We start from the raw sequence: 16420 nt of genomic DNA, 5'->3' as shown, positions 1-16420 counted from the left end.
AATATTCTTTATACGCGCACAGAACGTTCCGACACACTTTTACTCGGTTCGGATTAACTGTCAGGGGACCTGGACTTCCCAGAATGCAACGTCTATTTAGTGTTTGTGGTAACAGCTGCAGCAGACTTCTCCTCCACAGTGGTCTTGTCTGTTTTCTGTTTATGTTTAGTTAGTGATACAATAAATCTCAGCTGGGTTGCCTTAAAACCGGTTGTTCTTGTGACATTGTTTGCTCTTCCTTGTACTTATTAAAGTGATTTGACTGTATTCCTCAGAATTCTCTGGCACTGTTGTTGTTACTCAACAGGAACCAAATATTAACTGAACCCTCTTCTTTTGTGTCCTTTTGTTATGCGCAGGGTCCGCAAGGAGAGCCAGGGCCTCCTGGGCAGCAGGGTATGCCTGGTCCACATGTAAGTTTTTCTCATCTTATCTGTCTCTTTTCCAGCTTGTTGTTACTCTTCCAGGTTTTAGTTCTCTCCCTGCCCGCCCTGTAATAGACTCCGTCTTCTTCTGCCATACCCACAGTGCAAAAGTTAGACCTACACCGATCAGCCACAACATTAAAACCACTGACAGAAGAAGTAAATGACACTGACAACCTTGTGACAATTCAATGTTCTGCTGGAAAACTTTTGGACCTGGCATTCACGTGGATGTTACTTAGACATGTACCAACAACCTAGACCAGACCAGACACCCCCACACCACGTAGCAATGACACTCCACAACAGCTAGGATGCAGCCTGACACAGACACACAAAAAAGGTTAAAGAACAACATGAAGGACGGTACAAGATGTTGATCTGGCCTCCAAATTCACTAGATCCCATCCCACTGATCAAGTATCTGTGGGATGATCCACAGAGAGAGAGGCCCCTCCCCTCAACCCATAGGACCCAAAGAACCCCCCCCCACTAACAACATCCTGTTACCTCAGAAGACCCATGTCTATTCTCTGATGAGTCACAACAGTTTTGGAGGCACAATATTTGGTCATAATGTTATGCCTGATCGGTGTACGATCTCAAAATCCCGAAGCCTCTAAACACATTCTCCTTGCGCTCCTTCTTCTCTCATCACTTCACCAATCTCGCCCAAAACTCTCCTCACGCTAGGCAAAGGGACACCCTTTCCATTCTGTTTAGATGCCACCTCTTGCATCAACGTAATAGCCCTATAATGCCGTTACATCAACCGATCGGTGGCACGGTGAGAAATATTCCACATTTGACTAAACGTCTAATGTGAAACAGCTCTCCCTGTGCTTTGGCCAGGTGCTAAAGTGACCCCGTGCCAGGTTAAGATTTTCAGCCACGCTGACGCTCGCAGCTTGAACAGGATGGCGTCATTCGCCCTGGAAAGTATTAGCAGGGAACCCGTCCCTCGTGGTGTACAGGTTGAATGAATAACGTGCTAATTTCGGTCACACCTGGCCAGATTCACCTGGGCGCCTTCCAGACGCGGAAACCTGCCCGCTCGAAGAAGTAGCGCGGCTCGCTCAATTTAACTGCGATTAACTTAAAAAAGGAGAAAATAATGAACCCTCTCTTGCGCTGCTGCGAGAGCGAAACTGAATTAGTAAATTGGTTGAAATAGCGGAGGCATTCCAAACAATGAAATTACAAATACACCACAAAGGAATACGGAGCTCTCCAAATTGCCGAAACTGCCGTGGCACTTCTTCCTGCTTAATCATGTGAGTTTACTTATTGCTCTCGTAACAGATGTGCTTCTCTTGTCTTTCAGGGTCTTATTGGTCCTCAAGGTCCAATTGGTCCCCCTGGTGAAAAAGTAAGTAAAGAGGGAAGGCTGTCAGCCCTTCATTATTCCCCCGATAAGTGAATGTTTCAGTCTTAAGTGATTCTGAATATTTGCTTTATACAGGCCATTACCATTCATCTCTGAATCTATATATCCGTACTTCCATACACCCATCTAATTTATTGCTCTCTCTGGGTAGGGACCTCAAGGGAAGCAGGGTCTGGCCGGCCTCGCTGGTGCTGACGGTCCTCCAGTGAGTAGCACATCTAATGTCTTTTTCATGTTTCTGTCATCCACAAAATAATCCCCACCCCCTTAAAAAAAAAAAAATCTGCTGATGAATCTCTGCTTTCCTAGGGTCACCCAGGCAAAGAGGGTCCTGCGGGCGAGAAGGGAGCAGCTGTAAGTGCGACGTCATCCCGCTCTTAAATTTTTTTTTTTTTTACGGCGAATAATTTGGGTTTTTTTCTCGAATGTTCATCGAAAAGTGTCAGAGCGCAGTGAGAACAGGGCGTTTTATCTGCTGATTAAATTTGTTTAGCCGTGCACAGTGTGCCAGAAGGGCGAGGTTTAAATAAGCGCACTATTTAGATGATATCAGGTCAGCGGACCCAGACACCGACCCGCACGCCTTGGCTAGTGGCACGTCTAGTCGAACTTTCCTCTGTGAGCTACGATGACCTGGAAACGAATTACCAGGGCTATTTATAGAGTTTTATTCAGAAGAGGGATTTAAAATAATCTCTCGTGTATTAAATTGTTCCCCGTCCTGTTAACAGTAATTACAGTGTGAGATACTGCAGGATCGCACACGGCCTCTGTACAGTTGCTGTTCAACATGGTAGAAAACTCCAGAGTCATCGTTCATTTTAATGTCACACTATTGGCAGTTTATTGTATTGTACTTGGACAGTATTTGAGCCCAACTGCTGAGCATCTGGAGCTGTTAACCATTTACATTTTTGTGTTATGATTTTTTTTTTTTTTTACTGTTTTAAATCAAATTTGTCAGGATCTCCACCCCAGCACGTTTTTTTTGTCCCCAACCTTTAGGGTCATCCTGGTCCTATGGGATCCATCGGCTACCCCGGGCCTCGTGGTGTGAAAGTAAGTACTATCTTAGTCATACGGTGCCACTCTGTCATAATAAATGTCCAGCTTTTCCTTGAATTAAATCGAATTGATTATATCCTCCTCTCTCTCTCCAGGGTGCTGAGGGAATCAGAGGCCTCAAAGGTGACAAAGGAGAAAAGGTAAACACATCTCTGGCCTCAACGTTTCCCTCAGTAGATCTGACAGATGTCAATCATCTTGAAATGGAGACATCGGTGTTGTAATTTCTTCTCAAATGAGGCTTCCTTTGAATCCAGCAAGCGGAAAAAAAACCCTTAAAGGCCCGTCATCGTGGCAGTTAAATCCTCATGCCACTGAGCCGTAATGGACTGTGGAACATTAAACTAGAATGAGGCTGTTTCGCAGAGCGCTTCAGCAAAGACTGATCTGTTGCCATTGTTTTCTTGGATTGCACTGGTTCGACATTTTTTCCACTGTATCGTTAGGAATGAGAATCTCTTTGAAAACGATAACCTTATTAACGCCGAGCACGTTTTTATATGCTCCTCTGCTTTGACACCTCTGTCTTGTAAACGTAAAACCCAGTGGGGCGAGACACATACACATTAGGTATAAGCTAGTAATATTTTATTGTGTTGTGTCCATGATTTTATATCAGGTTTTAGTCGTTTTGTATTAAAAATAAATAAATAAATAAATTAAGAAAAAAAAAAAAAAAAAAAAAAAAAAAAGTTGCATTCTCATTTTTAACCACCAGGTGTCAGCAGAATAACACAGAAGAGAAGCCAAGCTAGCGAGGCCTAATTTCAAAGCTGCTTATGTGATTGCTTGATTTAAACAGACACTAGATGTCAGTATGAATCTTCCTCAAAGAGCCCTAATGCTTTTAGATATGTACATTTCTTTCAGTAGCACATTATGACTGTTGTCACTTAAATAAGCCCTCTGTGTACCTCATAAAAACTGCATCTTTTGCAGATTGCTGCGCGCTGAAAGGTGTTGCGTTGAAAATAATTTAGATGTGAACTATTTTACTGGAACTTAAACTCTAAATAATAATACATTTACGTCTCTCATCTTCAGGGAGAAGATGGATTCCCTGGCTTTAAGGGTGACATGGGCCTCAAGGGTGACAAGGTAAGTAATCAACTCTAAAGAGATAAAAAATGTTGCAAAGAGTGATAGAGGTGATAAATAATAATAATAAAAAAAAAAACAATTAAAAAATGATACATTTGTTTGCTTTGCATTCAGGGAGAGGGTGGCGTGCTTGGACCCAGAGGTGAAGATGGTCCTGAGGGTCCTAAGGGCAAGTCAGGACCCAATGGTGAAGCTGGTCCCATGGGCTCAGCTGGAGAGAAGGTAAGATTTTGGATGCTGACGACGCACGTTGCTCAGCTGAAATTCAACTTAAAGTTTAATCACATGCAATTAAAGGTTAAAGCCTACAGTATGTATGTAAATACTGCGTATGCATAATACCTTAGCCTCGGTCTAATGCCGCTTTATTTTAAATGAACTGGAAAGGCAGCATTCTGCTTCTACCATAGCTGTCCTGAAGTTTAGATTTCCTCCACTTCCCTTGAGTAGTTCAAGTTTAATTGGCCTGTGTTGTGAAACGTCTCTCTGTGGAGCTTCCGTCTTGTCACAGGGTATCTTAGTGCTGCAGCATTTACACTCTCACAAGTCAGTGTGGAAGGTTTCAAAAGCATACCTGATGCCTTTCACGTGAAACGATGAGTTCCTTTATTGTGCACGACAGTTGTTTTTTTTGATGCATTGTTTTTTGACATTTAATAGATAGGAGTCAACCCATTTTGTAGTCAAATTATACCATCAAAAACCCAGTAATAAGCTTAGTAGTTGCAAGCTAGCTCAGTCGCTTTATGGAAACCATAATTTTAATTTGACACACAGATGAATCACCTGATGCGAAAGCAAATTAATTCCCCCTCTCAAAAACATGACACCGTAGTCAAAGTACAAATTACTTACTGGGATCAGCATGAAAATACATGACCTTAGTTCTAAAAGCACGGGGGACAGTTACATCAGATCCCGTGTAACTCTTAATGACCGTTCACCATGTGAAATGACCAGAATGGGCCAAAGTCAATTCCCATTTAGGTGAAAAGCAGAAAAAAAAAAAGCGCCTCTGCACGGGTGATGTCATGTTCATAAACATGGTATTAAAAATTTCCCCGCACCAGGAGTAAAACTTTACGGTTATGAGTTTATTGCTTTTCGCAATATGCTTCTGTGAACTTTACTGCAGCCTCCAGCTATGTCTCTGGTGGCACAATGATGAGAAGTCAACGTCTTTGTTTTGTTTTTCTTTGCTTTTTTGTTTTTTCTTCTTAGGGAAAACTCGGAGTCCCTGGATTGCCTGGGTACCCTGGAAGACAAGGCCCCAAGGTGCGTGATGGTAGTGAATAATGCACTCTGCAGATCGATGCCAAGATATTCTTAGTGTACAAACTCACCCACTTTGGGTGAAAAGGTGAAAGTTCAAGCAGTCGGGGTTAAGAGCCGTAGTCGAGGACGGTTTAAGCTCGGAGACAACGCAATAATGATTTTCAGTGTCAAACATTCACGTTTACACGTGTTCTCTCGTCTGCCTGCGCACGTAATCCACATGTGTATTGCATGTGTTTACATTTGTGAATGCACGTCCGTATCGATCCCCCCTGCGACTTTTTAACCTTTCATTCCGGTCCAGCGAATCGACGGCCGCCGAAACTTGCTCCCACGCGCTTTTCTGCAAACTGCTCAACTGCTGACTAACCCTTAAGCCCTACAAAACGCAAACCCGAGCAGACACCTACAGTCCACTCACCGCGGCTCTCGCCGGAAAACGACCGCTGGCACGGTCACCTGCCGCAGTCATCAGCTGTCCTCCCCTCTTATATCTCCGGGCGTTACCTAACAGCCTGGCATCCCTCGCGCTCGCGGCTCCTCCGTCGAGATGTGCTGCTGCAGCTGCTTCCCCCTCGGCTCCTGTCAGCACTGACACCTTGGCGCTGATATGATGGGTCAGATACACCTACACTCGCAACATCCAGATAGGCAAGTGCCCCCCGCTGCTGTCCGTTAATGTCAGCAGAATCGGAGCGGAGCGCGGCCAGCGAATCGTTAAGAGGCCGGCGCAAATTAGACCAAGTGGAGCAGATGTGAAAGGAAACAGGCCGAGCTGATCTGATGTATTAATTCCAGTAATTTGTCTTTTAAATGCACCTTTCTCCTCCCTTGTAGTAAAAGTGCAGTGCGCAGTGCTAAATATCGTATCACATAAAGCTGCTTTATTTGTGTCCATAAATACTTGGACACAAAAGCTGCCCTCAAAGATTTCCACTAGAGTTTAGCACCACCTTCGTTTTTTCTTTTTTTTTTTTTGAGACTTTACAAGCTTCAAAATACAGCCTTTTGGAGAGACACAAAAAGTCAGCCTGACTTTGAAATTGTATAAATAGTGCCACGGTTTTTTTTTTCTTTTCTATAGTGTGCACTTGAAAAGCTTTCTTCCAAAACAAGAAAGGGAGAGATACCCAGAATTTAAAAATGGGGACTCTAAGTTAAGACAAAGTGTGAAGCTCTTTGTGGGAACTTTGATGTTTTTTTTTATATATATATATATATATATATGATAGGAACTTTACACCCATTTTTTCCCCATGGCGTTACTACGTGAGATCGTAAACAATAAAGGTCACGCTTCAATTGCAACGTCTCATCAATGTTATAAAATGTTCTCGCGAGCGGGTCCAAGGTCAGGTTCTTGGCCCATTCGCAGCCTTTATCCCCCCTCCCTGCCCCCTTCAATCGGCCCGTGCATGAATCCCTCCGCTGGCTGTGGTTTTTGGCCGCTGCACCCCATCGCTCTCTGTTAACAGCTTTCCCACGCCGTTAATTCTGGATGCCATTTCCAACGGCTTCGGTGGACTGTCTTATCTCCGTGGCGCAAGTCGGGCTTGTCCTGTACCAGCCCTCCTCTCAGTTTACCATAACTGCACCTCTGTGAAAAACAAATTAAGCGGGGCGTAGATCTCCCCTTTCCCCCGCCGTCTCCACAGCGTTTGGGTTGTTTACCTCTTTAATTCTGCCCACGCCACCTTGTTGTTGTGCCCTTGCCTGTACTGCACGGTATTACGCCTCATATACATATGCATGTGAGCCGTAATGAGCACTATAGATGTGCATTGCATCAGAGAGTCTTTTAAACTAGACATGCACACGACCTTGTGTGTGCAGCTGGGATGAAGAAATATTCAACTTAAAGTGGTTGAATACACACGCCGTCTACCCAATTCTACATAAAGTGAGGCTGCATTGCTAGGCTGCTCGGTACTCCTGTTATTCACCCAACAGTGATTGCCCTCCCAGGATTTGTGTGACTGGCACCATCACCACTATCAGACAGCGCAGCCTGCAAAAGCCCAATAACTAAATTGCTGATGGGTATCAAAGGGGATCCGCCGTTTCCCCTTCCTTTGTCTTTATTTGCTCCCACTGCCTTTTTTATCTCCTCTATTTTATTTTTTTTTCCTCCTGCTAACAACCTAACAACACCTGTGTCCGTCTGTTTGTCAGAAAGTAACGAGGAGACTTTCCCTCTGGGCTCCTTTGAAACTTTAAAAGAAGATCTTCATTCATCTGTTATATAATTATCCACTGCAGCACTGAGGCCAGTCTGTTGGCCAGCCTTTTCTGTGGGTTTCCTGTTAATTAGCCTCGGTCCGTGAAGTGACAGCAACAGGGACTGTGGTCGCCACTTCTAATTTTAAACCCTTCACCCCTCTAATGTACGTTTTTTTTGTTTGTTTGTTTGTTTTTTTTACTTGCCTTGCAGGGCTCCAATGGCTTCAATGGATTCCCCGGGGCAAATGGCGAAAAGGGAGCAAGGGTGAGCAGAAATTCATTATTTCCTGTTCTGTTAAAGACATGTGTTCTACTTCAGTTCATTGACCATCTCATGACAATTCATTGTTCCTTCTGGGAAACTGTTGGACCTGGCATCCATTCATGTGGATGTTACTTAGACGTGTACAACCCACCTAGACCACACCAGACACCTCCACCCCGTACAATGACACTCCTTGATGGAAGCAGCCGTCCCAGCAGGATGCAGCCTGACATAGACACACACACACAAAAAAAAAAACCCAAAGGCCCCCACTAATAATGTCCGGTTGTCAGAAACCACCATGTCCATTCTCTGATGACTCACCACTGTTTTGGAGGCACAAGGGAGACCTACACAATATGAGAATAATGTTCATAATGTTATGCCTGCTGGGTGTACCTGCATAAGTACCAAAATACTTGAAAATAAGCAATGGACATGTGCTTTATTCCACATTACTGAATTCCATTAGATCTGAAAAACACCCAAACTGTGAAATCATTGTCATCGATTTGCAGCTTCACCCTTTTACAAGATTTGCATTGGGTTTTGCTTCTTTTAGCAAGAGGATGTCATTTTTATCCCAAACGGTTTGGAAACGGTCTGAGGTCAGTCCTCCTCCAGTCAAAATGCTCCACACCAAACTCAGGGAGCCATCTCTTCATGGTCTTTGCTTTATCATGTCAAACACGGCCTTCGCCGAGAGCGTTAAAGCATAAAGACTCAGCTCTTGCGGGAGGAATGCATTCAGGTGTAGAGTGGACTTGTTGAAAAGGGTTACAGGTGAAGGGACGGGAGCGAGGGTAGTAGAATGGCGGGGGTTATTATCGACCAGACGTCTGGCCCCAGCACGCTACAACTGACAGGTAGTTCAAGCTGGCAAACGCCTGCGGGCAGCCACTTACCACGGCAATTTGATTATTTATTTTTGTCTGCAGATGCGTACACGGATTCTCTTTCATCTCCCCCAGCTCAAACACCCCGAGCAGTTGCTTCTGGCATTTTTTTAATTTTTTTTTTTTTGAAACATTAGAAAATTTGCTCAGATTAAACGAGAGAAAAAGAAAAACTGCTGTTAATGGCTAATGGTGTGAGGTATTCTGTCCTAAATCAAAGCTTGTCTTTTCATTTTTCAGGGAATCGCTGGCAAAGCTGGCCCTAGAGGACAACGTGGCCCAACGGTAGGCAATTCATCCGTCTGCCAACTCAGCACATAAATGATTCTTTATGTTTAAATGGAAAATCTCATCCTGGTGTGTGGCTGGGTTTTATTTATCTTTGTCTCTTGATGGACGTGTGAGGAATATTTCTAACTTTCTGTCTTTTGGTTTTAACTGATGTTACGAATTGTTTCATATGCGAATAACGAATACAGGGTCCACGTGGGGGGCGTGGTGCCAGAGGACCAACGGGAAAGCCAGGTGCAAAGGTGAGGTTTGAATATTAACGAAGGGGTCGTTGATAATTAATGTGTCTATTTACAGAAATCTCATTAAAATGAACGGAACGTGAGCAGAATATCTGCCTCTGTGGGGTGTAAAATGTAGAAATATCATCTCATTTAGCGTCTTTCTTGAGTGCTGGGTCACGTAGAAGTCTATTCACATTTCACGCTGACACTTTTTGACACAGTTCCCAACGTTTCTCTCTTTTTTTCACTCTTCTCAGGGCACCTCAGGCAACGATGGACCTCCCGGCCCGCCAGGAGAGCGAGTTAGTATTGGATTTAACTTTTTTTGCACAGAGCTAGTGACAGTGAAATGCACATCAGCTGCTATGTGCTTGAAACTAAAAGTAAAATACAGCCTTATCCTGCATTGGAATCAGAAGTTATTATGTTGTCTAATTAATAGTGAAATAACTATGACTTCACCTTATTTGTGCTACAGAAGTTTTACACATTTATTAAATTGAAACGCAAATGACTTATTTATGAATATCAAGAGTGATAAAGTTGGGTTTACCAAACAAAATTCGAGGTACATTTCCCATCTTGTTCTTTCCGCTCACTTCGTTTTCTTTCTTCTAATTTAAGGGACCTCAAGGACCGCAGGGACCTGTCGGTTTTCCCGGACCCAAAGGACCTAATGTAAGCAGCTCCTGTCAAACTGTCTGCAAGCTGGCACTGTCCACCACCGTGTTGACGCTTCTCACATAAGCTTTTAAATTATTAACATACGCACCTGATGTCTTAATTTTTTTATGCCCTATCCCCCCTCTGCCTTCCCAGGGACCAGCAGGAAAAGACGGCCTGCCCGGTCATCCTGGACAGAGAGGAGAGACGGTGAGTTGGGTAGTTTTTGTGCATGGGTGCACTGTGCCGTGCCATTTTGACCGCGGACATCATCTAAAAGTAAAATGTGAGGTGTCCATTACATGTTTTGTGCGGTTTTACAAGTGCATAACATGAACTAAAGTCTCTGTTAGTTAGTCCCAAAATACAGCATAGAAGATACCAATACTTTTGTTCTTGGAGAAAAATTTTACATAAAACAAACCCCCTGAGACCCCTCATGCTCATATAAGTTTTAGGTTTTATCATAGCTTATTCTAAGGGACGATACACTAGTCGGCGTAAAAACATGATAGCGGATTCATTCTATTATTCTATTATTTACGTTTCTAGTTTGATGTGACGCGCAAATTTAACAAATTTTATCAATAGCGATGAGCTACAATGTCGCTAACTAACAAGTACTCGTTTGAGGACGTTGGGACTTCATTATTCTGTCTTTGCACAGCAAAGTACAGCTATTAAAATAAACAGTTTTATATTTTCCTACACACCGGGTGACTTTATTATAATATAAATAATGAAATAATCCCAGTGTCCACATATGAGAACACCATTTTGTTTTCCGAAGACTACTACTTCCAGTTCAAAGATGGTGCTTAGCTTTTAAACATCTTAGGTCCTACTAATGCCAAATACTGTGGAGAATTTAAAAACGCAGACCAAATAAAAACTCAGGTCTCAGGAGGTTAAAAAATATGATTATGTCAGATATGGTTCAACCTCTCAAAACTTTATGGCCTCTAATGTCTTCTAAGTTCATTCACTGTTTCAGTTCCTTTAGCGGCATCAGCAGCGTTACTGTATTATCTGTCTAGTTTTGTCTTTATTTTGCAACTTATATTGAGCCAAACTCATTTTCTGTGCACTTTAGTGTTTTGATCGTTATTTAGCCTTTAAACCAGTGGTAGAGTAAATATTGAGAACCTTTACGTCAGTGAAAAGCACCAGTAAAAGTTAGTGCAACATGTACATTTGTTTGCAGTACTCTATATTTGGTTTGAGTGTTTTAATGAATACCAGTTTACACACACACACACATATATATACTGTACATATATATGCCTTGTATGTAGAGTCTTAATTTGTTAAGCGTCCTGTAAATCATGCAATAGAAGGGTAGAAGTAGAATACTCAAGTGTATCAAATTTGTGCTTCAGCGCAGACTTTAATAGGTACACTTTTACAATCTACTACTTCCTGTTTATTGGATTTATAACTATGCACATCCCTTTATTGAGGGCCAGCAGAAGGTTTGAGGCAATTTAACACAGTTCACACAGATTTCTCCGTACAACATTCATAAGTCTGTGTTTAGAGTCAACAGTATGTCTGTTTTCCTCTACAGGGCTTCCAAGGGAAAACTGGGCCTCCAGGACCTGGAGGGGTGGTTGGACCGCAGGTACAGTAACACAAACTTCACTGGTTGCTTTGAATCCCGCTCTTCACTTGTGAGCAAATCCTGCCCGTTGTTGAGGGGCCATGAAATTTAACTGCGTACCTAAAACGAGCTGATCTTGCAAAGCAAGCGGACCAGCATGCACAGACTGTAATTAAGATGCATCAAATGGCTTTGAAAGGGAATTCTGGATGCCTTCTGTGACATCTGTTGTTTTCAGAGAGTAATGAAGCACAAGCTGGAAATAAATGATTCCTTCTCATTAAGTCATAACTGTGATTATTAAAAATTAAGATGAGTCAGACACGTGGAAGCGTATAAATACACTGTGTGCTGCGCGAAGACTCGGGTCAGGGAGGACATTAGGTTTTACCTGCATTTTAAAGGCCACTGACCTCTCCTGTTGTTCTCGTTAGGGACCAACCGGAGAGACGGGACCGAGTGGAGAGCGAGGACATCCAGGCTCCCCTGGTCCACCTGGTGAGCAAGGTCTACCTGGAGCTGCTGGAAAAGAGGGTGGAAAGGTGAGTGAGCATGCATTGTGGATGTTTGTTCATTAAAGTAGGCCAGTGATGAGTACTTACATTATTCCAAGTGGTTTCTCATTCATCTTCTGAGAGGACCACAGTGGAGATTAGTGTCTGGCTTCCTTATACGTTTTTTTTTCCTGCAATTGAATTAGCAGATTTGTTTTCTGTAGTCTTGACGAATATAAATAAAATCTCCCTTTGACTCGTGGCCAGCAGCTAATATACGCACTGTATGGGATATTGGAAAACTAAACAGTGATTCAATTAGAGGGACACGCCTATTTATTAAAATGTAATCTTTGTCATTACTCCAAAGATCCAATCATCGGAATACAAACTTGTTTTTTGTTTTTTGTAAATACTTTTCTGAGCTGTTAAAGACTTTACTTCTCCATTTCTGTTGCAACACAATGGCTCGTATATATGAACGCTCTGAAAAGATTACATGTTTGCAGCAGTGAACAATGTGGTCAAGCTGTAGCAGTTTTGTAAATGGTTATATTGGTAACATAGCGTTTAAGAAAACTGAAAATCCAATGTAACAACAGTTAAACACCACATGTGCTGCGTTTGTTCGATATCTGATGTATTGCAGTCTTTGTTATTCCTTTAATAGTTGTTAGTTAAAAGTTATCAAATCTTTTTTCTCTTTTTTTTGTCATTACGTCTTAATCACTTGCTATTGGTTCCAGGTAATGAGGTATAATTTTAGCTGTTATCACACAGATCAATCACTTTAATTGTTTTTCCTCTGCCATGCTCACAGACTGAGCTCTCCTCCTTTGTTTTCACCTGAAGCAATTCTCCATTTAATAGTTTACCTGACGCCCCTTAAAGAAGATTATTCTTTTTCCCTGCTCTGTAGGGTGATCCAGGTCCTCAGGGTCCCAGTGGCAAGTCGGGACCTGCCGGTCTGAGGGGCTTCCAAGGGGCAAGAGGTCTTCCAGGGGCCATGGTAAGACACTGTCCACACACATATTAGCACACGCTTGTGTAAACATACTCGTGTGGAAGTGCACACACGAGGAAGTGTGTCATACCACATCCCGAGCGTGCACACTTTAGCTCCACACCCCAATTACCAGGCTAACAACCTGCTGTTAAACCAAATGTCAGACTTGGCAGTGGACAGGGCTTAAAGAGTGCAGAAATGGCTTATGTGCAGACACAATATCAGCGGTTCAACCACAAACACATTTTAACCAGTGGAGTATCAGCTATAGTCAGCATTTTACAGCTGCCTGTGTCTTTAATTTAGTAGAAGACCCTTTCCTTTGTAGAATTTGTGTTTGTTCTCAATCAAAGGATGAGTCAGAGCTCCTTGATTCCCATTCAAACCCACAGCTAAGTGACCACGTTGTCTGTACCCGTAGCCTGCCGAGCTATTAGTCAAAACGAGTGGGTGTGAGGGACAAAAAAAAAAAAAAAAAAGTTCAAGGTGAGAGTAAAACGGCCGTTAGATGTCTGACTGAGAATCAGCTTGGGGAACGGCGGCTGGAGCTACCCCGACTTAGCTCGACCGCTACATTTGTCCCATGTGTGCAGAGGGATGGCTTTCCTTTTACATCCTTTTGTAAACATGCAGACACGTTCATGAACACGTACACCTGTCGTACGAGTCAGAATAAAAAAGGTTAATCTTTGCTGAAAGAGTGCAGGTGCTCACACACTTGTTGTTTTATTCCAGGAAGCACACACACAAGTTTATTTTTGTCTTTTGCGAGGCAGAAATATATGCACACACACACATTCTTCATCCCATCTCTCACTCTGGAGGAAAGGCTCAGTGGCGATATATGAGCCAATAAATAACTTTTTGTGTGTCCAGCAAAGAGAGATCCTTCCAGTCTTCTAATGCACTGTAGTAAAATGTGGAAGCCAGGGAGGTGGAGAGCCCGCTTGGCAGCCTCTGCAACCCTCTGGCTTGGCTGTAGCCTGTAAATTAGTTATTAAAATGAAAGTCTTTACTGCCTCCGGTGAACTGTGTTTTCCATATGTAGCCCCAGCCTCCCGGTGCTATGATTCAGCACAGGCATTCAAGGATCGGGGGAGGACAAGGGGCCGGAGATAGATGGACTATACATGAACTTGTGGTCCACCGTGGGTTTCAGAGCCTTGCCATCTCCTCTTTTTAATTTCCTTTAAAGCCCATTTAATGACTCGTGTTGCATTAATAATATAAACACTCATAAGGATTAGGGCTATATCATTATTTATTAAGACCATTTTTGTCCAGCGGAGATGTGAACCACAGCCTAAGCAAATGTTTTGGAAACTTGCTACTTCATTAATGGGTATTTCTGTGCCGTGTCAACACATTGTCATTTATTCTCTAAGCGACCTGTCATTAAACTCCCGCCACCCGAGATCATTAACAGAAAGTAACTGTGGTTCCCTGATTGCTTAAGGAGTCAGTCAACATGAGGCTGAACCTTTATTGCCCCCTCTGGATGAAGGTTTCATGCATAATTTCACCTTCGGAGATACAGGTTATAGTTGGATTTATGTGTATGTAGAAGCTGTTGCTCTTTATCCTCTCAAATAAATAAATGGAAATTATTTTATTTTTGTCCTTTATAATTTATTAAAAGACAATAACTGGTACTTGGGCATCCACTTGTTGCTTCTCTGCTTTTCTTTGCCCACGTTTTAGAGGAACAGTGTTTAAGATTCCAGGCACAAAAAAATAAATGTATCTCATTCCGGTGGGTTTTTAGTCTGGACAACAGGGACTAATTAGATAGAAATTAGATTGTAAATGTATTATTTTGTTTTTTTGTCAAATTCCATTCATTCCCATTATTTTGAGGTAGCAGAAATCCCACCCACAGATATCTTAAAACTAGTCTCTTAATAAGCAGCCACAGCTTTGGAAATACGTTGGGGGAAAAAAATGGTCATGGCCTCAAACACTGTGACGTCACGATGTTAACTGGAGGCAAAACAGAGGGAAGCTTGAGGCAAACACTTTCAAACATGAAAATGTCATCTTGCTGTATTTTTTGGTGCCAAAACCGAAAAAATCAAAAACACTAACTTGAAGATTTATCACATACCAGCCACTGCCAGTTGTAGACAACTTTGGTTTGACTTTGTCGATGAAAAGAAAGGATTGAAGTGAGACAATGTGCACACTACATATCAGATCAAATTAACATTTAATGCATCATAAGTTTCAGCCCGGATAAGATAATGGATTAGAATAAATCGTGACTGAAATCACATTAAGTTAATCATTATTTAGGGGATTATTCTACACTATAGTGTTAATGCTAACCGCAAACTAATGCTAACGTTACTTTAACGTGTTTTTGGGGGGGTCTAAGAAGAAGTTGCATTTACGTAACGTTACTCTCTACAGTGGTTCCACTTACTTCTTTGTTGTAGAGGCTTCACTTGACCACAGACCACACTTCGCCTTCTCTGTGTCCTCCTTTTGAAATCGTCCATCAATTGAGCGCGAGTGTAGGGGTCGGTGAATGTAATCCCATCAGTCAGAGTCAATTTTTTTAAAATAACAATCGCAGGGAGTGAGTGTATTAGTATATTCTCTAAAATGTGCGTTTCCCTCATCCATTCTTGTCAAAACAGTCCATTGAAATATGCTAAACGGCGTTTACAGGCTACAGTGTTTGAGATGCATCCAGTTAAGCCCCGCCCCTCAAAAGACGTCGCATTGTTTACAAACCTTGAAGGGGTCTATATAAATCTATATAAATTCGAGTCAATAAAAACACTACAGCTGAGACAGGTATATAGTGAGTAGGTTTCAGGAAATGTATTTCAAAACAAAAACCTCAATCAACTGCTAATATCATGACTAATACATACAATACATACAGAGATACTGTTTCCTTATGTAGATTTTCTCACACTGCCAGTGGTCTACCTTTACATATCTAAACATACACACGAATACACATCTGTCTACTGGCACACAGACACGCACATGTGATCGCGCACGAGCGCAATACACACACACACTGTAACATTTAAAGGCCCATTTGACAGCTGTGATTACCGCTCTTTGAATGCCATTGAGTGGCAGCCCACAGTGAACGAGATCTAACCCTCCGCTGTCCTCTGCTTTCAGGGTCCAGCTGGCTTGAAGGGAGGAGAAGGGCCTCAGGGTCCCCCTGGCCCCATCGTAAGTAGCCTGTTACTATGGCAACCTCATCTCTTTCGCCACTGAGATTGCAGAGAAAAGTGACTTGTGCTTTTGGAGAATGGGAGCCACACGCGCCGCGCATAGCTCCGTTCTCGGGGCCATTCAGCGGCACGTGCGTTGTAAGCTGGAGCGTAGCGGGTGGCGAGGCTGAGAGGGTTGTGTGATGGAAATCGGTTGCACCGCAGTGTAAGGATGGCATTTAGAATGAGTATACATATTGTGTGACGAATGGTTTATTTTTCTAATTTGTTTTATTTTTATTTATTTTTTTATTATTTTGATAAAAGTTCCC

At 42.6% G+C, this 16420-nt stretch overlaps 1 protein-coding gene across 1 annotated transcript in view; it reads left to right on the top strand.

Moving 5' to 3' along the window:
* The window catches only part of LOC125010505 (collagen alpha-1(XI) chain-like), a 76856-nt gene that overhangs the window by 34628 nt on the left and 25808 nt on the right, over positions 1-16420 (top strand). The window contains exons 23-41 of the mRNA XM_047589177.1: positions 360-413; positions 1750-1794; positions 1964-2017; positions 2122-2166; positions 2818-2871; positions 2973-3017; positions 3922-3975; positions 4093-4200; positions 5200-5253; positions 7685-7738; positions 8875-8919; positions 9114-9167; positions 9407-9451; positions 9774-9827; positions 9969-10022; positions 11380-11433; positions 11847-11954; positions 12826-12915; positions 16054-16107. Coding sequence (XP_047445133.1) covers positions 360-413; positions 1750-1794; positions 1964-2017; positions 2122-2166; positions 2818-2871; positions 2973-3017; positions 3922-3975; positions 4093-4200; positions 5200-5253; positions 7685-7738; positions 8875-8919; positions 9114-9167; positions 9407-9451; positions 9774-9827; positions 9969-10022; positions 11380-11433; positions 11847-11954; positions 12826-12915; positions 16054-16107 — 1125 coding nt within the window. The remainder of the gene's footprint in view (positions 1-359; positions 414-1749; positions 1795-1963; positions 2018-2121; positions 2167-2817; positions 2872-2972; positions 3018-3921; positions 3976-4092; positions 4201-5199; positions 5254-7684; positions 7739-8874; positions 8920-9113; positions 9168-9406; positions 9452-9773; positions 9828-9968; positions 10023-11379; positions 11434-11846; positions 11955-12825; positions 12916-16053; positions 16108-16420) is intronic.

This window comes from Mugil cephalus, chromosome 7, assembly GCF_022458985.1.
Source record: "Mugil cephalus isolate CIBA_MC_2020 chromosome 7, CIBA_Mcephalus_1.1, whole genome shotgun sequence".
Taxonomy (NCBI): domain Eukaryota; kingdom Metazoa; phylum Chordata; class Actinopteri; order Mugiliformes; family Mugilidae; genus Mugil; species Mugil cephalus.
The sequence above is the reverse complement of the archived record's forward strand: the minus strand, read 5'-3'. Positions and strand labels throughout refer to the sequence as shown.